The sequence below is a fragment of the Oncorhynchus tshawytscha genome, linkage group LG07 (genome assembly GCF_018296145.1).
Source record: "Oncorhynchus tshawytscha isolate Ot180627B linkage group LG07, Otsh_v2.0, whole genome shotgun sequence".
In the NCBI taxonomy this organism is placed as follows: domain Eukaryota; kingdom Metazoa; phylum Chordata; class Actinopteri; order Salmoniformes; family Salmonidae; genus Oncorhynchus; species Oncorhynchus tshawytscha.
In genome coordinates this window covers 9,041,027-9,068,251 of record NC_056435.1, presented here as the reverse complement: position 1 = coordinate 9,068,251, position 27,225 = coordinate 9,041,027, and the positions used below count along the sequence as shown (strand labels likewise).

Here is a 27,225-nt window from a genome sequence, read left to right as displayed (position 1 = left end):
ACTCTGAGCTGTAAATCCTGTATAACCCTGAATAATAATTTGTCTCACAGCTAAATAATACTGTGGCATTTCGGGAATTTGATTCTGTCATGTTCACAAGCGTGACTGAGTGAGTAGCTGGGTACACTATACTACCCAGTCAGTGTCTACTGTCTACCACCTGCTCAGACGTCAGAGGTGCTGTTACTGTTTGGATGGGTAGTGTTGTTGCAGGGGGCTAGAAGAAGAAGCCTCTTCCCAATGCTGTCAGGCCCAGTTTGCGTCGGGACTCCAGTTCTCCTTGATGCAGTCCATCATCCCTCTTAGTTCAAAGACTGACTAGCTGCAGGTCTTTGTCAAAAGCCCAGTTGGAGATCTTTTATGTTCAAGATGTAGGATTTCTTAGGATGACTTTGATTATTTATTTATTCCACTCCTCTTGTGTGATAGTGCCAATATTTTAGGCGAAACTGCTCAGCTTGCACTGAAATTCATGTTGCTTTATTGTAGCCCCGTTTTGCCTTTGAAACGAAGCTTTTGAAAAGCCCAGCTCTTATTTATGAGTCTGAACAATTTTTCTCTCCGTCTCGCCCTTTTCTTCTCTGTTCTGCAGCCCCTCACCACGTCTTCCCGACGTTCCACACGCCCATCCCGATTGACATGCGTCACCATGAGGGAAGATACCTCTATGAACCCCACACCCTACATGCCATGCATGGGTAAGTCAGGCTGGTCTCTACTGTATACACAAGCTGTTTACACTAATAGATAGAAATGAGCTATTAGATGGCCTTGTTTTAGCCAACACTGCATAGTATTTAAAGGGCAACCTTCCATTTAAAGGATGAGAGCAAAAGTGTTGGCCAGATTTAATATCACAGGTGAAATATTATTATATTTACAAATTACTATCCAATGTCATTTCCTACAGAATGTTAACATTGTTCCTTACATCTCTCATTTCCTATAACAGTTGATGATTATGGGGGACAGCGTTGCTTTTTTGCCAGGTATCAACCTACAAGCCTGTGGCCAGCCAATACACATCCTCTTTCCATTAGTTAGCTGTACTGGGCTGGATCCATCACAAATGACTTGACACACACACACACACACACAACCTTTCCCCCTCTACCTACAACAGTCCTCTATGTTCCTTACTGTGTCATAGTGGACCTAATCTGTTTGGTCCCAAGAAAACAACATCAATACTCTCCCACACAGTACAAGTATAGAGGTCTCCAATACAGTATCGTAATTGGTTCTATGATGCTTACATGTACCTTCATTCAACTTTCAGGTTATTGTGCCGTCCGTTGGATATTTAGCTTGCTTAGTAGTGGCCATGATTGGTTTGGTAGCAACATCTCAGTTCTTTAACAAGTGAAATTGAACCAGAACGTTTTTTGACTTTGCTCTAGTAAAGACGTTATCTTTATCTTAACAACGATAGCAGTAAAACACAAAAAAGTCAATCGAATTCTGGAAATAGTGTTCGGCTTAATTTCCATTTCAATTCAGTAGATTTGATGGTGATACATACTGTTTGCCTGGCTTCAGCAGGGCTATTTATCACAGCACCAGGGAAGTAGAGGGGGAAGAAAATCTGTCTCTACACACGGCCACCTTGATTAATGTGATTTGATCTTGACAGTGGACCCCTAATTCATCAAGACCTTGATCTAGCTGTCTTTCCCCGTGCCTGTGCCAAATTCACTCTAATTACAGGAACATTGCACAGCAAATTAAGTGTGGTGTCATTTGTCGAGGAGACGCGGCAGTCAGGCCCACTTTATTATACGCTGGTGGCTGCGTGTCAGAGGTCCCCTGCTTGATTGTCGAACATGACATCTCCATACAGTCCCCTTTATCATTGTTTGCATATAACATAATGAGAGGGCTGGTTATTTTGTCACAGCTGTCATAAAGTGGGGAGGAAGCGGCGGCGGTGGGAGGAAGTGGGAAGAGTCTCTTCTTCTGGGGTTTTTCTACTGTAATAGAGGAGAGATTTTTAATCACTGTCAAATGAGAGGACAGGAGCAGTCCTGGGCTCAAAGCAGTGGTTCAGCTAGAGACAGAGAACAGTAGTGATGGGGATACTAACCTCCTTTGCTGTGCCGGGTAGCTATGCAGGAGCTTGGACTGAAGCTGTGATATAAACCACCCGCATGGAGTGTGTGCGTTGACACAAGCTGTCCCGGCATTCATGACACTATGACAAATCATGGCTGTTCTAGAAACCTCTCAAAACTTTTTAGGAGTAGTTTTTCACCTGTTGTAAGATATAAGCACAGCTACAGCATAGTTAGGTACTTTCCAACAAATGACAATCCAGAGAGAATATGATATCATTTTAACACACATTATTCCCAGAGAGAATCTTTTTTTCTTTTTTTACCTTTATCAATATGATCATTAAAACAAAGTGCACAAGTTGTGGTTCAGTTTCTTTAGATGTTGTTGCTCCCATCCTGAGTATCCCAGACTAGGGGGGGGATAACAGTGTCTCAGTCTGCCCATTATTATCTATGAGGCGGATTGCGTCTACTAAACTGCCCAGGGCTATAAGATCAGATCAAGTCATTGACAGAGGCTGCCAGTGAGTGCAACACTCCCATTAATATCCTAAGACTGTAGCTTCTGGCTCTGTTGCTCTGTGACTTCAGTTCTAACGACTCTATAATCGCTGTCTCATTCCCATTTCCCATCTGTTTGTTTAGAGCTACCAGGAACAACTCTGCAGAGATGACTTGTTTGGTTGATTGGTAAAGTGTTGTCAGCCCAGAAGGTACATTTTTAAAAAGGGCGAATCGTGTAGTTTCTTCCCACAGTGGATCGCTATGAGTCAGGCAAGCAAGACTATTTCTAATGTTATTACGGCAGTGCTGTTTCTACAGTTTTACCTGTCAGCTCTAGTTTTAAACACAACAATTAGTAGATGTTTTAACAATCGGCAAATAATGCTACAGGTTGGCCAGCTTTCCTAGTAGGTAGAAGTCAGTGGAGGCTCCTCAGAGGAAGAAAGGGAGGACCATCCTCCTCAGTGAATTGAATACAAATAACATTTTTAAAACATTTAAAAAGTTACTTTTTAGATACAACTATGCAAAATATATTTCCATGTCAACAAATAGTTGATTAAAACACTCTGTTTTGTAATGAAGGTCTACTGTAACTTCAACAGCAATCTGTAGGATAGCACCATGGTGTAGCCAGAGGACAGCTTGCTTCCTTCCTTCTCTGGGTACATTGACTTCAATACACCCCCTTCCATAGACACTAATTATGACAACTTCCAGAGGAAGCCTTTCAGAGCTTTTGCAGAATGAACTGACATGTTGTCCACCCAATCAAAGGATCAGAGAATGAATCTAGTACTGAAAGCATAGCATCCAAGGAATACACCTTGGATGCTATGAAAGTGAACTGTGTTTACGCGTAATCAGGGGTGTACTCATTACACCGATTCTGTTGGAAAAAGTTTTTTAAACGGAAGCAAAAAAACAAACAACTGAATTCGTCCAATAGAAACTCTCGTTTGCATCTGTTGGACTAATGATTACACCGTAGATAAGCTCTCTTGACCTGTGCACACCTATGTTGTAAAAAGAATATATACAAATTGTCCTCCCTCATCATAAACGGCACTGACCGCCACTGGGAGCAATACCGTGCTGACCCGAGTCAACAAAGGATGGTTGTGTCCACAGAAATAGTGATATGTTAACATTCCATTGTTTCAAACCCCACAATCCAACTGTTTGTTGTAAGTAATTCCCCCCCTCTTTCTGCATATGTGGAACTGCTGAAAGTATTGCATGCTAAGTTTAAGCCCAAATCATCCATATCATGTTGCAGTCCAGGCCCATATAAATCTACAGCAGTAGTTCATTCCAGCCCTGCAGTGGACGATGTGATTTATCTAAATCACATCTCCAGCACTGAGGTAGCTACAGAGGAGACACCGTCACATTGTAATTCATCTCTAGTGTCGCTCACCGCAGCGGCCCAGCGCAGGGTGATGACACACACAGACAGGCACACACAAACACACACACACCAGCCATACATGCACCACACACACACGCACACACACACACACACACACACACAAAGCATACACACACACATTCACATTATTATCCACACCTCATTATACAACTGATATCTCATATTGAGCACACTTTTAAATCCAGACAGCCTAACATACACTGTTCAATTACCCAAAGTGTTTCAGACAGAACACTAAGTGGACTAATTAGAACAAGTATACAACTGTATAGGCTAGGCTAGCAACTCGTTGGTCTAGTCCTAACAGCCAGGGTAGGACTGGAGGAGCCTCCTGCTCTGCAGGGCGACTGAGAACCCCACAACCTCCCTGATCTCACACCCACCGGGCGCCAGGCCCAGATACGCTCCACAGCCTGGCATTGTATGTTTGAAGCTCCCGTCGCATCTGAAGGCCAGGCCTCCGCAGAGTAATGATGAAACCATTCCACGGGAGGGCCTTTAACATTTGAATATTGTATTACTTATTTAGGGTGCTGCTCTCTCTACATTGTATCATTTTAAGTAAAGGCCTTACTCTTCTTTGTGGACGAGGGTTTTGTTTAAGTTAAGCATTTCTCGTTTTTTGCATGACTGCTGGCTAAAGAAATCAATATTTATGTGATTCATATTTAAAAGTCAGTTAAATCTATTCAGGTCTATGATCTTGTGACGGGACTGATGCCTGATGTAGGTGCTTGCTATTGTTATGATATACGAACATCTCAGGTCCTATGCAAATAGCTTACTGTAACCCCGGCAACCCCGGGGTATTCTATGACAAGGTCTTGCCAGTTCATGCGGATGACGTGTTAATAGTTAATGGTGCTGCGAGGGTTAATGACGTTGAGGCATTTTAACTATCAATCAGATCGTTATCTCCTTCAAATCCAACAATAGGTCTTGCTTCACTCATGATGCAATCACACTGTATTGCTGCAATAGAATACGACCGTTGGCTTCTCTCTCTCGAGTCACAATGTTACATAGACTACATGACCAAAAGTATGTGGACGTCGAACATCTCATTCCAAAATCATGGGCATTAATATGGAGTTGGTCCCCCCCTTGCTGCTATAACAGCCTCCACTTTTCTGGGAAGGATTTCCACTCGATGTTGGAACATTGCTGCGGGGACTTGCTTCCATTCAGCCACGAGCATTAGTGCACTGATTTTGGGTGATTAGGTCTGGCTTGCAGTTGGCCTTCCAATTCATCCCAAAGGTGTTCGATGGAGTTGAGGTCAAGATTCTGTGCAGGCCAGTCAAGTTCTTCCACACCGATCTCGACAAACCTTTTCTGTATGGACCTTGCTTTGTGCACGGGGCAATGTTATGCTGAAACAGGAAAGGTCCTTCCCCAAACTGTTTCCACAAAGTTGGAAGCACAGAATCATCTGGAATGTCATTGTATGCTGTAGCATTTAGATTTCCGTTCGCTTGAACTAAGGGGCTTAGCCCGAACCATGAAAAACCCTGAACCATTATTTATCCTCCACCAAACTTTACAGCGGGCACTATGCATTGGTGCAGGTTCTCCTGGCATCCACCAAACCCAGATTTGTCTGTCGGACTGCCAGATGGTGAAGTGTGATTCATCACTCCAGAGAACGCGTCTCCACTGCTCCAAAGTCCAATGGCAGCAATCTTTACATCACTAAAGCCAATGCTTGGCATTGCGCTTGGTGAGCTTAGGCTTGAGTGTGGCTGCTCGGCCATGAAAACCCATTTCATGAAGCTCCCAACGAACAGTTATTGTGTTGACGTTGCTTCCAGAGGCAATTTGGGACTCGGTAGTGTGTGTTACAACCGAGGACAGACGATTGTTACGCCCTACGCACTTCAGCACTCGGCAGTCCCGTTCTGTGAGCTTGTGTGGCCTACCACTTCGCGGCTGAGCCGTTGTTGCCCCACTTCACAATAACAGCACTTACATTTGACCGGGGCAGATCTAGTAGGGCAGAAATTTGACCTCTTGACTTGTTGGAAAGGTGGCATCCTCTGACGGTGCCACGTTGAAAGTCACTGAGCTCTTCAGTAAGGCCATTCTATTGCCAATGTTTGTCTATGGAGATTGCATGGCTCTGTGCTTGATTGTATACACCCGTCAGCAACGGGTATGGCTGTAATAGCCGAATCTGTGAGGGCAGATGCTGGGAGACGAGAAGCAAGTACAGGGAGTGAATATTTAATAAATAACGGACATGAAACAAAATACGGACAGCGTCTGGCCAAGGGAAACAAAACAACATTAATGCAGACACGGGGAAGAAACTGAGGAAGTGACAGATCTAGGGGAGGCAATCAAAGACGTGATGGAGTCCAGGTGAGTCCAATGAAGTGCTGATGCGCATAACGATGGTGACAGATGTGCGTAATTGTCACGTTCTGACCATAGAGAGCTGTTTATTCTCTATGTTGGTTGGGTCGGGGTGTGATTTAGGGTGGGCTATCTAGGGGAATTGTGTATATATGTTGGCCTGATATGGTTCCCAATCAGAGGCAGCTGTTTATCGTTGTCTCTGATTGGGGATCATATTTAGGTAGCCATTTTCCCATTGTGCTTTGTGGGATCTTGTCTATGTATAGTTGCCTGTTGAGCATATTATTAGAGGCACGTTTCGGTTGTTCGTTTTGTTCTTTAAGTTTTCTATTCAATAATAAAGGATGGAAACATACCACGCTGCATCTTGGTCCACTCCTTATAACGATCGTGACAGTAATGATGGGCAGCCTGGCACCTTTGAGCACCAGAGCAGGGGAGCGGGAGCAGGCGTGACAGAATCCATTAATTTGAAGGGGTGTCCACATACTTTGGTGATTCCTTTTGGCTCTCTGGACCTAGTAGACTCCTTCCCATGGTACAGGTAGACTCAGGGAGATGAAAAGGTCTGTGGCTAGAGCGACTAACTGAGCTATAGGCAGATAATATCAAGTTGAAGTTTTAAGTTGCCCAGTAATCTAAAGGCTTTCTGTGTATGGAATATCTGTTTCTTCTCAGGCCAACGACAGAGCCCTTTATGGTCATCCGTTAGCTAAGTCCCATGGCAGAAAGTTGGCTTTGAGACAAGCTTTGGTCGTCTGGGGGGCATTTACTGGAAACGGAGTGGACTCACTTTGGGTCAAGCACAGACCAACCGGCCCCTAGAGACAGACAGTACTGGGGATAACTGAGAGATTGAGGTCAATATGGGTCTGTATTCAAAAAGCGTCTCAGAGAAAGAGTACAAACAGACGAAGATTCCAGCTTCAGACGCTAAACTGTACACTCATTTCTCATAGGGTAACTAGAGAAACTCTAGAAACTCAACCTGCTTTAAGTCTTCCGTCTGGGTATATCTATATTTGAATGGAGGTAGTATGTACTAGTTTCTGGTGTGCTGAAGGAAAATGAGTCTGGTATCTCCTGCATAGTGCGTAGTCTGGCTTTCCAGACTCATGGTTCCAACCCCAGAGGTTCAGACATACACTACCTGGTGTGTGCTACTGTATCCTCTGATCTTCAGCCTGTCAGAGGATCTATCTGTACAGCTAGCAGCAACCAGGCAGGAGACACACCTCGCATTGACATGCCATGAGTTCCTCACTTTCTCCTCTCCGGGTCAGGTTAGAACTCATATCAGTCACACGGTGTCTGATATATCTTCAATATCATCCCTGTCTGGGATTAAAGGAACAATGACAGGTGAAATGCTGAAACCAGCTACAGTGCCAGAGCCAGACCAACGTCTTTTAATGTTGAGGGTTGAACCTTTTGTCTATCTGTCTATCTATATGTCTGCCTGCCTGTCTGCCTGCCTGCCTGGCTGCCTGATGTTACAGTATATTTGTCTGTGGATGAGGTAACTTAGGGTGAATTAGTGCGACATCAGGTAATGCCGTAGGGCTGTAATATCATTACATTGCATGGTTGCGTTACACACACACACACACACACACACACACACAGTCTGCTCCATGACCCCATCTCACCGGAAACCTCTGTTGCAACGTATTTCCAGATCAAAGCCTTGATAGGATGAGGAATGACCTGCGTCCCAAATGGCACCCTAATCACTATACAGTGCACTACTTTTGACCAGGGCCCTATAGTGCACTAGGGGATAGGGTGCCATCTGGGATGCAGGCCATGATATTAGACGTGATCTCATTCTCATTCCAGTCTATAGACACAGAGCAAGGAGAAAGAGCGTATCAGATTCACCTTAGATTCATTATTCAGGCTTAGACCTGGCTGGCTGATATACTTATACAAACGTCTCAGGTGTGTGTGTGTGAACGAGTGCTCTGACTGCATCGCGCAGCACGGTCTGCACCGCTCTGTAGTATCAGATGGGGAAATGGTTAGGCCTTAGGCTATGTCATGTAAGGACTTAGGTCAGGTGAGATACAGAAGAGGGTCCCGTTGTTTTACTTTCATTTGTAACTGTTTATATTTCCATTGTAACTTATATAAAATCACAGGAACTTGAGATACAAGAAACTGTTCAATAGTTTCCGTCTAAATACACCATGAACCACGGTGTACGTGAACTAAGATAATAACGCACTCTCTCTCTCTCTCTTTCTCTTTCTCTCTCTCTCTCTCTCTCCTCTCCTCTCCTCTCCTCTCCTCTCCAGTCCTGGACTAGGTGGCAGCCCGGTCATGTCAGACATCTCTCTGATCCGTCTGTCCCCCCACGCAGCCGGAACGGGGGAGTCCCCCTTCAGCCCCACTCACCCCTACTTCAACCCTCACATGGAGCACTACCTCCGCTCCATTCACAGCAGCCCAACCCTGTCCATGATCTCTGCGGCCCGCGGACTCAGCCCTGCAGACTGTGAGTTCAACTGCATGCCTAGATTGTGCAACATCCAAGGTCATTCACTGCCATGAGCATCACCTTACAATGTGGATCCCAACAGAAGGAATTGTGTCATTGATCTATTACTGAAAGCTTGGTGAAGAATTGAAGGATTCTCACTTCTGAAGAGTTACGCAATTGTTTTCAGTGCGGAGAGGGGATTTGCTGTTGTGATTGTCAGTAAACAGCATGTTTGAGTGGGCATACAGATTAGGTTAGACAGAGACGGTGCTACATCGTTGCATAAATTAGTCTTACATGCTACATATTGCTCTTTGTGAAGCTTTGACCTCCCTCTTCTCACCACGTGTTCAATATAACACTGGGGTTATTGGAAAGCCATGGAAATTGATCAAACAAAACAGTCCCAATGGAACTCCCCCCAACTTTCCCCCTTTACCTCAGAGCTGAATTACAATAACGGGTGGAGGCGAGGAGCCAGAATAGGAAATAAATCACCTTTTACAGTCTGTCAACAGTAATGTGGTCCTGCTTTTAAAGTTAAATAAGCAGTGCAGGGTTGGAGATCTCGCAGTGATAAAGCCATGGGAAAGAGGGAGCAAATGAAGGAGGCTATTTTCGGTTGAGGGAACGCAAATAGGTGGTTTGGAGAGAGAGGAGAGACGGCCTTGGATTTCATTGAGAGACGGTGGACATTTAGTTTGACGTTTGATGTTCCTATGTGAGCCTTTTCAAAAACAACTGTTATATCTTCTAGAATAGGGCAACCGTGTTTCAGTCTGGATTTTGTTCCTTTAGTTTTCAATTAAAACTGATTTAATATAGAACACTACCCATAGAAATTAAATGGTTTCAGGAAAATATCTTCTTAGTTGCTGGCCAACGCATATAACAGGGGTATAACAGGGGTAGAACAGGCAGAGTTTCTGCTGCTCTTTTCTTATTGCCGTTTCTGCGCTACATCCCATTAGCATGACATTAGCATTGACAGGCCTCAGGATTCCTTTGGGCCCAGTCTGCTGTGTTCTATTCGTCATTCACATTCTCTTTCTATGGACTTTCTGTTCATTTGATTGAAAAAAAAGAACAGTTGCACGGCAGGGACGGCTCGGCTCTGCTCGGGCCTTCATCGGACTGCTTCAAAAGATATGTTCCTCATTGTGCTGATCCAAAGTGACTCCCTCCATTTAAGTGGTTATGTGATCCAGGAGAGAGAGAGAGAGAAGGAGAAAATAAAGGTCTGGTTCTGCTGTATGTAGTCAGTACAAGCACATGTCTGTTTTCTTTTGGCGCAGCACGGCCTAATTGTGTCTGAAAGATCACTTCCAGTGGGAGAGGTGACACATTAGGGGGAGAGAGAGAGAGAGGTGAGCGAGAGGGAGAGAAAAAGAGGGGAGTCCTGGTCTCTTCCTCCTCTGGACCCTGACCCAAACTATAAACAGAGCAGATATTTCCTTCTAAATTCCTGGAGAAACAGATGGACTTTGGAAGCCTCTGGGACAGAGTGCTGCTATTCAACAGCAGCTATAGGCCATATCCCACTCTTATTGCCCCTGACACTTTTAAATGGGCTTTACTGGGTGTAGTTGTTAACAGACTAACACCATTGTCACTGTAGGATTCAGGGTGCTCCTTCAGGGTGTGTGTGTGTGTGTGTGTGTGTGTGTGTGTTTTCAAAGAGAGAAATCCCAACACTACTTTGTTTCTGAGTTGGAGGAAATGTGCAGGAATATTGAGTGGGGCCCTTTCTTTCTCTCTCTCTCTCTCTCTCTCTCTCGCTGTCTCTCTCTCTCTCGCTGTCTCTCACTCTCTCTCACTCTCTCTCTCCTTAATCTGCAGGACTTCTGACACGCCTCACTGCACATCACTAACCTCACTGCCCAGCCAGCCTAGCCCTCCCATTCCCTCCTGTTCCTCTTGTCCTGCATCAATGACTGCGTTCCAAATGGCACTATATGCTCTATATAGTGCACTACTTTTGATCAGAGCCCAGGTCAAAAGTAGTGCACTATATAGGGAATTGGGTGCCATTTGGGATGTAGATAATGTCTCCTTAGGACAGGGCCACGATGTCGCCAATCCTAACCCTAACCCTTTTCAAACTGCTCTGGCAGCATGTGGTGAGACCAAGTAGACCGACCGGGGCCGGAATCTGGAATGTCTTTCTCCTCCCTCACTCATTATCTCTCTCTCTTCATCTCATTCATTCCCCCTAAACCTTCCTTCCTCTCCCTGCAATGTTCTTGTCTTCCCTCACTCATTCTCTCCCTTGTCTCCTCCTTCCTCCCCTCACTCATTCTCTCCCACGTCTCCTCCTTCCTCCCCTCACTCATTCTCTCCCACGTCTCCTCCTTCCTCCCCTCACTCATTCTCTCCCTCGTCTCCTCCTTCCTCCCTTCACTCACTCTCTCACCCTCCTCTCCTCCTTCCTCTCCTTTAATGTCGGTCTTCCCTCCCTCATTCTCCTCCTTCCTCTCCCCCTGCAGTGGCGCATGAACACTTGAAAGAGCGGGGTCTGTTTGGGTTGCCCCCTCCCCCTCCTGGAGCCAGCCCTGCTGAGTACTACCACCTGATGGCCAGCCACCGTAACCCCTACGGAGAGCTGCTGATGCAGGGGGGTGGGGCGGCAGCTGCACACCTGCCAGACTACATCACCCCCATGGATGGTGAGTTAGACTGGGACCACAGAGGCCCACTCCTCTTTACCGTATATCTGTTGTATCTACACAACAGGTTGATACTGTCTGTGTGGGAAGGGCTGGAATGCATGGGAACAAAAGGGGAAACATTTTTACGAGTATTTTTTCACTTAATTCCTGGTGATTTACAGTGGGGAGTTCTCAGACTTCGCCAGTTCCCAGACTTCCACCCTTGAAAGTGTGTGGGTATGAATTGTAACATTCATTTTAGGGGAACAATTTTCTTTGTGTCCCCTGCCCCTTCCTCTGTTGGTACCAGTGTGTACTCTAAGACTATGATATGGTGGCATTTGTATTGGAAGGTATTTAACTTTTAAAACAACCCTGAGATTGCAACGACCTCACCTTAGGAGAATGATGAAACCCCAGATCAATGGAACTGTAGGCAGCAGAACATTAAAAAAAAAAGGCTTTTAATACATTTTTCATTACAAACAACTTCAAAGGGCGGGCAAGAAGCCCTCAGGTACTGTAACCACAGTATAGCTTCAGTAAGTATTTTCCCTCTCTCAAGTCTGTGCCAGGACATTCCATAAACTACAGACCTGCTTGTACCGAGACGACATTTACTGGAGGAGGTTGCTCATTCAGAGGGGAGGAGGGGGACAGGGGGAGGAGGGGTGAGGCAGAGGGCGCCTGGGTCAGAAATATGTTTTAATGTAATGAATGCCTACTTTCATCCTCAACTACCTCTGTCACCTTAAAAGGGTAGTGGTGTCTAAGGGGGAGACGGACTATTATACACAGGGATAGTGTTACCGTGCAGTGGCGTTACCCATTAGGCTATAGTGTGGTGTGAGGGAACACAACAATAAAAACCACCCGATACAGAAGCGTGGATATCAAACGAGTTGACTGTGTCTATATAACAGATGGGTTCAGATTAGGACAGCCACTGATATTCACTTGCCTTTTACTGTATCGCTGCGTGACATTTACAGGAATCCCGAAAGACGTTAAGGCAATAGGAGACACTGTCGGCCCTGATCCGTCACCATATGAGGCTCACTGCTACCAGTGTTGCTATGGTAGCTACTACCACTACTGCTTCCTCTGCCGATAAAACACACAACTCACCCCATAGATGTCACCTCAAGCAGCTCACACTTCGCGCCAAACACTCAGAGAAAGAGAGATCGAGCCCCTGCCCCAGGTGAAGGGTAGGGTTTGATTTGACACACAGACAGTGAGTTTTGCTACCTGTCCTGTACAAGTTCAATTATTGCTCTGAGGCTAGTCGGTCTACCTGGGTGTACTGTGAGAGAGTAAACATTGTCCTCCAGTCTCTGAGTTGTACAGCATCCAGCAGGCCCGGGGTTCTGAATGAGCTGTTGTGCTGCATTGTGTCTGGGCCAAGCTTCTGCTTGCTCAGGCCAACCAGGGGCACGCAGCCAAAGGCCTCAGCTTGCTGTGCGTATAAAAACTGTCATAACTTAATTCCCAAACAGTGAAATACACTGAGCAGGCCTCTCTGTAGCCCAGCTCCCAAGACAAATGCTGTGTACTGTATGATGCATTTGGCTTGTTAGTAGTGTAATATCTATGCTACACAGAGACACAATGGACCTTAACTACCAGGAGAAAAAAAAGTTTAAGTAAGACCACAGACACTTTGGCTCACACAGCTTCTCCAGGAGGCCTGGCCAGAGCAGGCTGTGAGTGTGAGAGCCAGCCTTATTTAGTGACATTGCCACTCAGGACTCAAGGCCAGCCCAGCCTCTGGAGGAGGAGGGGTCCACTTCACACACACACACACACAACCTAGCAGTCGGTCGTCCACACACACAACTTAGCAGTCGGTTGTCCACACACACAGCCTAGCAGTCGGTCGGTCGCTGCCTGGTGCCTGGCTTGCTGACATAAATCACAGGGGAAAGGGGAGGCGAGGTGCTGCGAGGGGAGGGGGGATGAGGAGAGGTGTGGTGAGCGCCAGGCCCGGCTTTCCATTACCTCATTTATCAGGGGAAGTGGCACATTAATAAACACATCTCCCCTGAGGTGAGCCGCTAACACAGATAAATAAGGCTGCCATTTCTGAATGGCTTGTCCCAGTCACTGAAACTATAGAGCCAGTAATGCAATGTAAATACTAAGGGCTAAATTCACCTCAGCTTTTTTTTTTAGGATGAACCTGAGTTATTAACTAGTTAACTACCGCTAAATTACAACACGTATTCTCCAACGCGAACCCCCTCCCCCGATCGTGTGCTCAATGTCTTTAACAGCTCATGTGAGAAATGTATTTATACTACGTTTGACAGCAGAAATATCCCCTGAGAGACAGTGGTGGAGTCCCTTTCAGGGCTGAGATCCATTTTAATTTAAAAGTGATTTATTTGTATTTTTATGTCAATTGAAAACTTTCAAAATAAATATCTTCTACTCATCTGTTTATTGAGAAGTCATTGAAAATAGATGCATTTAAAAAAATATATTGTTGTTATTCAAGTTTACTTCCTGAACTGACTGCCTTCAATTCGAATTGACCCCAGCCCTGGTCAATATGTCCCAGGACATTTCCGAAAGTCCCAAAACACTAAAACTGAGCACGTGTGTGTTACTGTATTGGAGATAAAATGTAGAAATGACAGTAAGCCATTAGAGCTTCTGCTAAGAATAATGGCTCAGCATGTTATTCTCTGTGGTGGTACAGTAGCCTGAGTTTAATCAGCCGAGGCACTGTTTGTGTAGAGCTGCTGGTGCAGTGCCTGGTGTTGGCAACACATGTTATTGAGCCATTATGGACGTCCGGTTGCAGTGTCTTTGGTTATTATCCCACAGGTCCTAATGACACTGTTGCTCTGGACTGGCTCCACTAACACCACTGCTAATGTCTAGCACCTGTTGAGCCCTGAACAACTGGCTGACTGGCTCTCCTGCTGACATCACTGGCTCCCCTAGAGCAACAGACTCCAGAAGCACACCGGTTACATATCATAGGAAATTAGATGATAACCAGCTTTATGAATTTCACCTGTGATTTGGTGTTTGAATGATTTTTTTTTATTTTTACAAAATGCCATTACCGATACAGTTTAAGGCTTTTATTCTTAAAATATGTTTAAACAGCTGGTTACAGTATGTGCTCTACCTGGCTAGTAGCAAATTAAACATAGTGGCACTTTTTCATTAAGTAATTATTGGATTGTTATTATGTAATTATTATCCTACCTTGTCATTTTTCAAAGTATGACCAGGTAGCTTAGCGACATATACAAATAAACTGTGACAAAATGCACATTATAAACCATGAACATAAGACTGATCAAAAACACTTTGCATGCATTTCAGTTGAAATCAATTCTCTAAATTGGCCTCATTTACCAAAGTGAAGTACAGAATGTTATTTCGATCACAGTGAGATTTTTATCTGTTTTAATTAAAGTACATTATTTAGGCTTAGATGTATTATCCTTTACACTGAATCTTAATGAGGTCACCGTGGCCTATGGGTGCATCCCAAATAGCCCCCCTATTCCCTTCATAAGGCCCTGGTCAAAAGTGGTGCACTATGTAGGGAAATAGGTTGCCATTTACGATGCATCGATTTTGAAAGACAACAGAGATCTAAGATCTTTTCAAACAGAATAGAAGCCGTTTGTTTGGGAGCATTTTGTGTTATTGAAATTTTAGACTGTGTACGTTGAAAATGTGTGTCACTAGGGCACATTAAAGTTGTTTGAGGATTGTTGTTTTAGGTTTTTTATTTTCATCTTTCATCTCCATCCCCGTATCCGTCCTCTGCTTTACTTCCTTCCCCTGCTATAATTCCAGCACCGGATAAGAGATGAGTTTATTTTACTGCAACAATATCTTCTGCCAGGCTCGGTTTCCATCACCTCAGACAAATTGTTTACTGTATTAGCTGGGAATCAATCTTGAGCACTTATTGATAGTGCTGCTCTTTTCCCAGGGGGTTTGGGTGTCGGAGGGAGGCTGCGTTAGCATCCATCACCCAGTCCCAGGCTGGGCTAGAGGCTAGGCTGAGCTGGAGCATTCCTCTAGGTCTGTCTCTCTCGCTGGAGCTCCAGAAATAGCACAGAGTTGGGCAGGGTAGGATGGGGAAATGACACAATGATAGTGAGGAAAAAAAGATTGACTCGATATAATTATTTCTGCCTGTATGAAATAAACACAAATATTTGCAAACATTCGTAATATCTCACAGTGGTAAAGTGGCTGCCTTCCCTTAGGGAGAGAGAGAGAGACACTGGGCTTTTAAATTGGCTTGGAGTGAGCGATAGGGGGAGGAGCAGAAAGCAGGCTACATACATGGCATAAAAGGTTAAACTGATAGCCACTATAGATCAAGCATGGTGTGGGATATATATGTATATGTGTGTGTGTGTGTACAGTACCAATCAAATGTTTGGACTCAACTACTCATTCCAGGGTTTTTCTTTATTTTTATGTTCTACATTGTAGAATAATGGTGAAGACATCAAAACTATGAAATAACACATAAGGAATAATGTAGGAATCATGTAGTAACCAAAAAAGTGTTAAACAAATCAAAATATATTTTATATTTGAGGTTCTTCAAAGCAGCCACCCTTTGCCTTGATGACAGTTTGCAAACTCTTGGCATTCTCTCAACCAGCTTCATGAGGTAGTCACCTGGAATGCATTTCAATTAACAGGTAAGCCTTGTTAATTTGTGGAATTTATTTCCTTCTTAATGCGTTTGAGCCAATCAGTTGTGTTGTGACAAGGTAGAGGTGGTATACAGAAGATAGCCCTATTTGGCAAAAGTCCATATTATGGCAAGAACAGCTCAAATAAGCAAAGAGAAATGACAGTCCATCATTACTCTAAGACATGAAGGCCAGTCAATACAGAACATTTCAAGAACTTTGAAAGTTTCTTCAAGTGCAGTCGCAAAAACCATCAAGCGCTATGATGAAACTGGCTTTTATGAGGACCTCCACAGGAAAGGAAGACCCAGAGTTACATCTGCTGTAGACAATAAGTTCATTAGAGTTACCAGCCTCAGAAATTGTCGACCCAAATAAATGCTTCAGAGTTCAAGTAACAGACACATCTCAACATCAACTGTTCAAAGGAGACTGTGTGAATCAGGCCTTCATGGTCGAATTGCTGCAAAGAAACCACTACTAAAGGACACCAATAAGAAGAAGAGACTTGCTTGAGCCAAAAAACACGAGCAATGGACATAGACCAGTGGAAATCTGTCCTTTGGTCTGATTTCCGCATGTGTAGTTCCCACCGTGAAGCATGGAGGAGGATGTGTGATGGTGTGGGGGTCCTTTGCTGGTGATACTGTCGTGATTTATTTAGAATTCAAGGTACACTTAACCAGCATGGCTATCACAGCATTCTGCAGCGATACACCATCCCATCTGGTTTGCGTTTAGTGGGACTATCATTTGTTTTTCAACAGGACAATGACCAAACACACCTCCAGGCTGTGTAAGGGCTATTTGACCAAGAAGGAGAGTGATGGGAGTACTGCAACAGATGACCTGGCATCCACAATCACCCAACCTCAACCCAATAGAGATGGTTTGGGATGAGTTGGACCGCAGAGTGAAGGAAAAGCAGCCAACAAGTGCTCAGCATATGTGGGAAGTCCTTCAAGACGGTTGGAAAAATATTCTAGGTGAAGCTTGTTGAGAGAATGCAAAGAGTGTACAAAGCTGTCATCAAGGCAAAGGGTGACTACTTTGAAGAATCTAAAATCTAAAATGTATTTTGATTTGGTTAACACTTTCTTGTTTACTACATGATTCCATATGTGTTATTTCATAGTTTTGATGTCTTTACTATCATTATACAATGTAGAAAATACTAAAAATAAAGAAAAACCCTTGAAGGAATAGGTGTGTCCAAACTTTTGACTGGTACTGTATATATACTGTATGTAATGCATGTGTTACAGGTCCCAGTTTTGGGACTGGTGGAGCAGATAATCGTTCCTGTAACACAGGATAAATGATGAAACAGGAGAACATGGCTTCTCTTTCAAAGGTTCTCTCAATTATCTTATTCAACATTTTCTCAAGTACAAATCGTCTTTTTCTGTCTTTTCATTGCATTTACATTTTTTGTTTTGTTTTCTTTAAGGTGTATTTAATAATTTGTCTCATAAATCCCTGACATATTATTTCATAAACATGTCAAAAATACATCAATTCACACATAAAAATGATTACATTCCAATCGAATTCCAATCCCAAAATTCCTTACATTTATACCCCACACACATGTACTCTTAACTGAAATTCACTTGTTTAGGTTATAATTATGTGGTTGACTGTTGCTCACTATAGCCCCATAGGAGACTCTAAAGCATGAACACTTTTAAAGACTGGTATAACTCATTAGAAGTTACTTTATACCCATGCTCAAAATACATTCACCCAAGTGTAAGAAGGGATAATAGAAAGACAATACTATTGCAACTGAGATTAATGCTAATTATTGAAAAATGACTGAACAAGCTAGCACAGCGCTAACCGAAGTTAGCAACAAACTGACCGGAACTAGCCAAAAGCTAACCGGAGCTAGCTCTAAGCTAGCAGCTTTTCTAACATTTACAGTACAACAATTACAAATTTATTAAACCTCACAGTTGCAACATTACATTCTCTAAACCCTTAGGATATTGTCAGGAGTGTCTTTTTTTTTATATAAAAATGTTCAGGAGTTAACTATTTGTTTTCTTCTAGATCAAAGGAATTCCCCGCCATCATTTCACTTTACACTCGACATGCGTTTTCTATCTAGTACAAAGTTATACAATTACTATGTTGTTCAAAATCATTACATTCACTTCAACGGACAAGTTACAAAACTATATTGTGATATTCAGTGTATTTTTGCACTTTACTGACAGGATAAATTATGAAACAGGAGAACGTGGCTTCTCTTTCAAAGGTTCTCTCAATTATGAGCAGTGGTGTAAAGTACTTAAGTAAAAATACTTTAAAGTACTACTTAAGTCATTTTTGGGGGGTAACTGTACTTTACATTACTATTTATATTTTTGGCAACTTTTACTTTTACTTCACTACATTCCTAAATAAAATAATGGACTCTTTACTCCATACATTTTCCTTGACACCCAAAAGTACTCGTTACAATTTGAAATGCTTAGCAGTACAGGAAAATTATCCAATTCACGGATTTATCAAGAGAACGTCCCTGGTCATCCCTACTGCCTCTGATCTGGCAGACTCACTAAACACAAATGCTTAGTTTGTAAATGATATCTGAGTGTTGGAGTGTGCCACTGGCTGTCAAAAAATAATAATAATAACAATAAAAGTAAGGAAACCGTGTCGTCTGGTTTGCTTAATATAAGGAATTTGATGTATAGCGTTTACTTTTTACTTTTACTCAAGTATGTCACTTCAGTACTTTTTCCACCACTGTACTTAAGTACATTTAAAACCAGATACTTTTAGAGTTTGAATCAAGTAGTATTTTACTGGGTGACTTTCACTTTTACTTGAGTCATTTTCTATTAAGGTATCTTTACTTTTACTCAAGTATGACAATTTAGTACTTTTTCCACCTCTGATTATTAGAACACACAGGTGCAGGATCGCATATAGTTCCAGTGTGAAGCGAACACGTCTCACTGCCCCCTACTGGCCAACAGTATTATCAACGCATAGCAATTGCGAAACCTTGGAGGACTGACAATTCAGTAAAAGTATTCTTCCCCAATACAAAGAAACAATACATAAACACGAATGTGACCATACATTTTGTGTGCGTCACACATGTACGTATTGAATCAAATGCAACTATGCCCAGCTGAGAGGAGAAGTTCAGAGGTTGTCAGCCTAACGGTCTGTATGTGTCTGTGTGTTTTTCTTTTCCACAGTGTCACGGTTCTCCAGTCCCAGACTGACCCCCAGGCTGAACAGAAAGCGAGCCCTGTCCATCTCTCCTCTCTCGGATGCCAGCATCGACCTGCAGACCATGATCCGTACCTCACCCAACTCTCTGGTGGCTTACATCAACAACTCACGCTCCAGCTCTGCAGCCAGCAGCTCCTACGGACACCTCTCTGTTGGAGGCATCAGGTACCCTAGCCAGTAACTAGTCAATATGTAGTAATAACTGATTGCTCAAACTATTGATATAAGATGCTTGGATAGGGTTAACTGATATACTGGTCACATGATTATAAACTCCTACTACGCCGGAGTGGCGCAGTGGTCTAAAGCACTGCATCGCAGTGCTAGAGGCGTCACTACAGACCCAGGTTTTATCTCAGGCTGTGTCCCGACCGGGAGACCCATAAGGCCTATCCCATAGGCCTATATATTTTTGATAAAGATTGTATCACAACTAAAGTGGCCAAATAACATCATAAAATGAAGCACATGAATCCGCTTTACAATGGGTGTAGAGCCTAACTGGCATAGTTTCAAATTTGGGGAAGATAATTTTCACCATAACAATGCACCTTGATGATAAAAGCATTACATGCATAATGGCATTTGTGGACTCTTTTCAGAATGGTGTTTTCCTGCCTATGGAACATTCGCGCTTATAGCCTACTGCCATGTGCATATTGCTGCGCTTATAATGTGAAGAAATTGCCTTTTTTTATGCTAAACGTTCTCATTTGTTGCATAAGGCTCATTGCTTAAACAGTTTCTTTATGCTAGTGTCCAAGACTATGTTTGGAATATTTATTTCTCGCACAGAATAGAATGTCAACTTTTGTACTATGGGGGATAGTAGATTGACATAGGCTAGTGCTTTTGCTGTTTGCTAGGCCTACTCAGTACTCGTTAGGCTGACGAAAAGTAAATGTGGACAGTTCTTCCAATATCTTCAATATGCGCCTCGGAATTGGATAAGGACGCGCGTAGTTGAGTCCCCGATGTGTCTGTCTTCACTTGTAGCCTGTGAGAAAGACCTGATTACTTGACAGAGAGCCATGTGAGTGAGAGGTGCTTCAGCAAGGAGCCGGGAGAAGGGGATTATAATTATTATATTCAGCCCAACGGCACAACGGCCACTTGGGCCACAAAAGGCATGGATTTGTTAGGGGGCATTACGGCCACACAAAGGTGATGCAGCCAGGAAATTAAGGCATTATCAAGTTCTTGTCAAATTGTGAATGAGAGACTGATGAAGTGTGTACAACCTGCGTAAAAAAAAACAAAGCAGAGCTCATGCCTTTCAAGTTTTTTCAAATCATCATTAGAGTCGCAGTATGCAGCCTTAGAATGTATTAAAAATCCAAACATATAGCCCATGTTTATATCACAACTAATGTAACTCTAAATTAAGCATATGGGAGGACCTGTTTCTTTGTTAACAACTCAACACAGAATAGCCACTTGTGCAGTCCCTCAAATTGTTTGGAGAAACTATCCTTTCTATTTTATTCAGCTATGTTCAATTGTATTCTTCATACTGTATAATAATATAAAACATGCTATGGAATTCTAAGCAAATCTTGTCTGCTAAATGAACTAGTGTAGCCCACAGCCATCAGGGCCTAGCATCAGGACAACTCAGAGTATGCTATTCCGTTCTTCTGAAATAGACTACTTTTCCTTAATATCATGTTTCTTTAGACCTGTCTAAAATAAATAATGGATTTATTGTGATGGTGTACGCTATATTACATGGATGTATTAGACATTTTAAAATGTAGATGTTCCAAAGGTCTGCATCAGTGGCTTGTAGGCTGCGTGTGGAAGCCAGGAGTTGCTAAAAGTGTTTATGTTAATTCATGTTCAATTACCGTGAGACCGACAGTTATTTGCTTGACAATCACCGGCTGACAGAACTTCACGGCTGCCACAGTCTTATACATGACTAACATTGGGTTCGGGTGAAAAGTTTGCAACATTGAGTTACATTTTAGTCATTTAGCAGACCCTTGAATTACAGGAGCAATTAGGGTTAAGTGCCTTAACTCAAGGGAACATTGATACATTTTTCACCTAGTTGGCTCAGGGATTCAAACCAGCAGCCTTTCAGTTACTGGCCCAAGACACTTAACCTCTAGGCTAACTGGGTTGAAAGTGGAATTTTGTGTCACAGTTGGAGATAAGAGACATATCTCTCATGTGCGTTAATGTCTTGTGTTCCAGTCCGTCCTTTACATTCCCCCACCACATCAACCCCATGGCCTACCAGCAGCTCTTGTCCCAGCAGAGAGGCCTGAGTGTGTTCGGCCACACCCCCCCTCTCATCCAGCCCCCACCCACCTTCTCCAGTCGCCAGTCTGCCCTGGGTCTCTCCTCTCTGCCCCCCGCCTCACACAACCACAACAATGGCTCACAGTCAAAGGTGAGACTGCTCTTCTTCTTTGGTAACGGTGGTATGCAAACCAGCTTTGATGTGTGTAGACTTTTTCCTCCAGTTTGTCAATCTTCTTCCTGAACTGTACCTAAATTGTCTGGTACGAGGTAGATCTTCTCATTATCCATAACCGCCAAATGTGAGCCTTGCCCTGTGGCCTTCTGGAAATCCTGGTATTGTGTGGGATGCTCAAATCAAACCAGCATGACATCTATAGCCATACAATTTTCTTCTGTTTGTTTGCGTTGTCAGTGAACTTGTTTTAAGATGATTTAAAACATAAATACGGCTGTCCCTTTCCCTCATCCATTGTATACGTCCACTGTGGTTTGTGGTCGTCTCTGTGGTTCTTATCATACCATTCACTGAAATGCCCCTCCGTAAGGTAAACTCCATACCCATGAATAAGGGGACTGGGGACGTTAAACCCTTATTCTCCAAACACACACGATCCCAACCCCACGGTTCTGTTATAGACCACAGTAAACACAGTGGGATGCTGAGGAGAAGCAAAGTCTTCCTCTGATTAGGAACACTTTGCTGTGGTTTAGTGCAATCCCAGAATCACAGTCTAGCATGACTATTAAAGTCAACTGCCAGATACGGCCTATGTCAGCTTATTGTGAAGCATCAACTGTGTAGGTGGTGGGGTGTGCCTACTCTCGTTTCTCCAGGAGTCACCTGAGGTTTACACCGAAGCCCCGGGCAGTGGTCTCACTCTGTAGATGGATGGGATGTTTTCATATTGTACTCCACCCTCTCATCATAAAACACTTGAAATTGTTTAGTCTCTGTGGTGACTCAACTCTGATATATGAATGTCTATTTGACTCAAGCCCTGTATTAACCCCTAACTTTTCTTCTCTTTTCTTTTCTTTTCTTCTCTTCTCTTCTCTCCACTCCTCTCCTCTCCTCTCTTCTCCTCTCTCCCTTCCTCTCCTCCCTCATCTCGTCTCCTCTCCTATTCTCTCCGCTCCTCTACTCCAGAACACAAGTGGGGACTCGGCAGTGAGCAGTACAGTCAATCCCATGATCACCAAGAGGTCAAAGGTGAAGACAGAGGTGGAGTGTCCGAGGCCACTGTCCCCATGTTCTCCGGTAAGAATGGGATCAGGATCTACTACTTTATAAATCAGTTGTCATGATGAACTTTGTTGCCCTGTACAGGAAGTGAGACGTACGGGCTGATAGGATCTAAAGAGAATGATGTGTTGAGGGCAATTAAAAAACAATCAATCCTTTGCAACTGATCAAGAAAAAAAAAACTGTTTCCTTTACTTCCTTTCCTCTGCCCAAATAATCCTCTGTCCTGAATTGACACAGACCCCTGGGAACCAGCCAGTCCCCTGACCCCGTTTCTTTCTCTGCTACGTCTGAAAGAAGAAAAACTCTGTGTGATAAGAGCTTTGCATCCATTCATTTTGTTCCTCCCTCTCTTCTTTTCTCCCTGGCTGCTGTAAACTGTGCCACAGCACTTCCTTTCAATGAAATATTGGCCCCACGTTATTGTCATCTGAGGTGCTTTTTTCTCTCTCTCCCTCGCCCTCTCTTTCACTCTCTCTCTCTCTCTCTCTCTCTTTTGACAAATTTGCGGAGCCCTCCTCTTCGACTCAGAGGCAGGTTTGATGCATGGGGATGGCGGTGTACATAGTCGTCTTGGGGCCAGTAGAATTGATGAAGATAGTGGCGAGGTGCAGAGATAAACATGCTGCAGTCAGCACATTGGAGCAGGGAAGGGTGGGAGGCTGGCGCTGTGGAGAGGGAAAGAAGAGACCAGGGGATGTGCTGCACGTCACACAAACACGCACACGGCCTGCAGGCCTGGGATCTGTCTTAGCCGTGTCAACAAATCCCTGCCTGGTCAGAAACAAAATGAACACATCTGTCTGTTCCTCCAGTCAAGTCAATCTGGGCTCTCTCGGATAATGCCAGGGTGTCTCCTCCCCACATCAGTAACAGTTAATAGTGTTAATGGCTTGTGTTGGGTTAAAATTAAAATTAAATACACATTTCCTAGACAGTAAGATAGAATGGACTATAAAGTCTTCCTCTTTTCTTTTCCCGTAACAGGATCATCTAGGTGGGATGCTGGACATGAAGGAGGACTTGGATAAAGATGAATGCAAGCATGAGCCAGAGATGGTGTATGAGACCAACTGCCACTGGGAAGGATGCTCCAAGGAGTACGACACGCAGGAACAACTGGTCCATGTAAGGAGGGGACGGGGGACAGGAGGGGACGGGGACACGGGACAGGGGACAGGCATCAGACAATAATTTCCTTATCTTTAACTAGCTCAGAAAATGTTCCTGCCTGTTTTAAATCAACCAACCTGGAGCCGGTTTCCTAAAAGCACCTTAAGGCTAAGTATGTTACCTGTGGTTCTAACGAAGAAACCAGGCCCTGGGCCAAGAGCAGAGGAAGGTCGCTATCTGATGAGTGTGTGGTGAGAGAGAGGAGGTCTGCCTTTCAGTGCAGCTGGAATAAGTGCAGAATAAATCCCACTGACCTCTTGGTCTATATGTGCTCCCTAACCTCTGACCTCTGAAGCCCAACATAAAGCCGTCCAGCCAGGAACACTAAACCCTTAACCCCTCCCTGATTTCCCTGTCTCCACAGTAACCTCTAACATACTTAAGAGTCCATATTTCAGTGCTTTCTAAGACTGAGGCTTGTCAATGGACTTCAACTGGGCTCCTGTTTTATTATGCGTTCCTCCAGATAGATACTGAGAGTCAGATGATTCATTGGTTGTTCACATAAAGTAAGCTTCGCTAAGTGTTTAGCTTCCATGAGACTGGGATTGTTTTACTCGATTGGACTTTTTGGCATGTAGAGTTTTGGACGAGCAGGGGCATTCCAGGCCGTCACTGAAGCAGAGAGAGATGGGGACAGACGGAGAGAGAGACTGAGAGAGAAAGAAAGAGAGGGGTGGCAGAGAGAAAGAGAGGGGGGGAGTGAGAGAGAGAGAAGATGAAGAGAGAGAGAGAAACAGAGAGAGATAGAAGAGGGAGAGAGATAAAAGAGAGAGGAAGAGAGAGAGAGAGGGGGAGGCACTGTGACGCAGAGCTCAGACTAAGGCCTCCATTATCTGTCCTCATTGTTTCCCTCAGTCACCAACAGTTACACTCCAGCTGAACGTTAAACCTCTCGGCGATCCTTCCTAATGATAGGCACACACACACACAAACACCTTCCTAATGATAGGCCAGGATGGTTTAGGTTAGGCAGTTACGGACAAAGAGCTGCTTGTCTGAGAGAGCAGTCAACGCACGCTCAACCGTGTCTTTGGCTTAATTATCATGGGCCAGACATCAAACCAACAAGTAGAGAGAGTAGCCTAAGGAATATGCTGGCATTTAGCTACCACAATGATGGTCCTTGGCACTGAAGTGTGTGTGTGTATGTGTGTGTGTGTGTGTGTGTGTGTATGTGTGTGTGTGTGAATGCATACATGCTTCTTAGCTCTATAAGCTTGCATGGTTGAAACCCACGCCTCCTATTGGTTACCTGGTTGTTAGTAATTCCTGATGTTCTCAGGGTATTGGGTCTATTTCTGCAGATGTGCTCATCAAGGGAACCCCAGGAAACGGTGGTGTTTGAGATGTAACCCCTCCACGCTCACTGGGCCCCTGCACTTCAAAACTACAGCCCTAATGAGGGAAGAGCACAATCCCTGTCCAGACCCATTTGTCCTAGGCTATGCACGCCAGCCAGCGGGATGCCACATCAATCTTGGATAAGAGAGTTGGAAATCCGTCACGGGGCAATTCCATTAAATTATAGTGTTGAGAGGCTGCCCCTTTAGACACATACAAACAGAGTGGAGCAAAGGAGCATTTGCCCGTTTGACGACTGATTTCATTTCCCTAACCGTAGAACCCCTCTTGTGGAAAGAGTGTAGACCAGTGGTACTCATCTATCAAAGACTAACGGAGCCACACTGCAAATAGTGCGTACCCGACAACACAAACACGTCGTCTTTCTTCACTGTCTGACAAAACGGAAAGTTACCGGCAAACTTTGATTGATGGCTTTACTCCTAATTTCTTCGAAAGTCAAATGGCTGCTCCGCCTCTGTCACAAGCTGAAATGGACTTGTTCTAACAGACCTCTGTCACAGAGAAAACCTCTGTCTCCAGGTGATAGTGTGTTCTCTCGAAGTAGTACAAATGCACTCAATGACAGACAGAACAGAACACAACTAGAGGCCTAGTAAAAAAAAGACCACCTCAGAGGGACTTCTGTGGGGAGAGAAACACTCAATCAAAACAAAACAAATTGTGTTGGTCACGTACACGTTGAGCAGATGTTATTGCGGGTGTAGCGAAATGCTTGTGTTTCTAGCTCCGACAGTGCAGTAATGTCTATCCATTAATATCTAACAATTTCACAACAATAGACACAAATCTAAAGTAAAGGAACTAAGAATATATCATATTTGGTCGAGCAATGTCAGAGTGGCATAGACTGAAATACAGTAGAATAGAATACGGTATATGCACAGTTGAAGTCGGAAGTTTACATACACTAAGGTTGGAGTTATTCAAAACTTGTTTTTCAACCACTCTACAAGTTAACAAACTATAGTTTTGGCAAGTTGGTTAGGACATCTACTTTGTGCATGACACAAATCATTTTCCCAACAATTGTTTACAGACAGATTATTTCACTTATAATTCACTGTATCACAATTCCAGTGGGTCAGAAGTTTACATACACTAAGTTGACTGTACCTTTAAACAACTTGGAAAATTCCAGAAAATTCTGTAATGGATTTAGTAGCTTCTGATAGGCTAATTGACATAATTTCAGTCAACTGGAGGTGTACCTGTGGATGTATTTCAAGGCCTACCTTCAAACTCAGTGCCTCTTTGCTGGGAAAAAATGGGGAAAAATGGGGGTTCGTCCTTGGGATCAATTTCCAAACGCCTGAATATACCATGTTCATCTGTACAAACAATAGTATGCAAGTATAAACACCATGGGACCAGGCAGTCGTCATACCGCTCAGGAAGGAGACGCGCTCTGTCTCCTGGAGATTAACGTACTTTAGTGTGAAAAGTGCAAATCAATCCCAGAACAACAGCAAAGGACCTTGTGAAGATGCTGGAGGAAACAAAAGTATCTATATCCACATATAAAACAAGTCCTATATCGACATAACCTGAAAGGCCGCTCAGCAAGGAGAAGCCACTGCTCCAAAACCGGCATAAAAAAGCCAGACTACGGTTTGCAACTGCACATGGGGACAAAGATCGTACTTTTTGTGGAAATGTCATCTGGTCTGATGAAACAAAAATAGAAATGTTTGGCCATAATGACCATCGTTATGTTTGGAGGAAAAGGGGGGGCCTTGCAAGCCGAAGAACACCATCCCAACCGTGAAGCACGGG

General features: G+C 43.8%; 1 protein-coding gene across 1 annotated transcript in view; it reads left to right on the top strand.

Annotated features, from left to right (window-relative positions):
* LOC112253874 (zinc finger protein GLI2) overlaps nt 1-27,225 on the top strand; it is a 71,030-nt gene that overhangs the window by 31,676 nt on the left and 12,129 nt on the right. Inside the window, exons 3-9 of the mRNA XM_024425935.2 lie at nt 593-698; nt 8,646-8,845; nt 11,317-11,496; nt 19,382-19,583; nt 21,618-21,816; nt 22,816-22,926; nt 23,899-24,039. Of these exons, the coding sequence (XP_024281703.1) occupies nt 593-698; nt 8,646-8,845; nt 11,317-11,496; nt 19,382-19,583; nt 21,618-21,816; nt 22,816-22,926; nt 23,899-24,039 (1,139 nt within the window). The remainder of the gene's footprint in view (nt 1-592; nt 699-8,645; nt 8,846-11,316; nt 11,497-19,381; nt 19,584-21,617; nt 21,817-22,815; nt 22,927-23,898; nt 24,040-27,225) is intronic.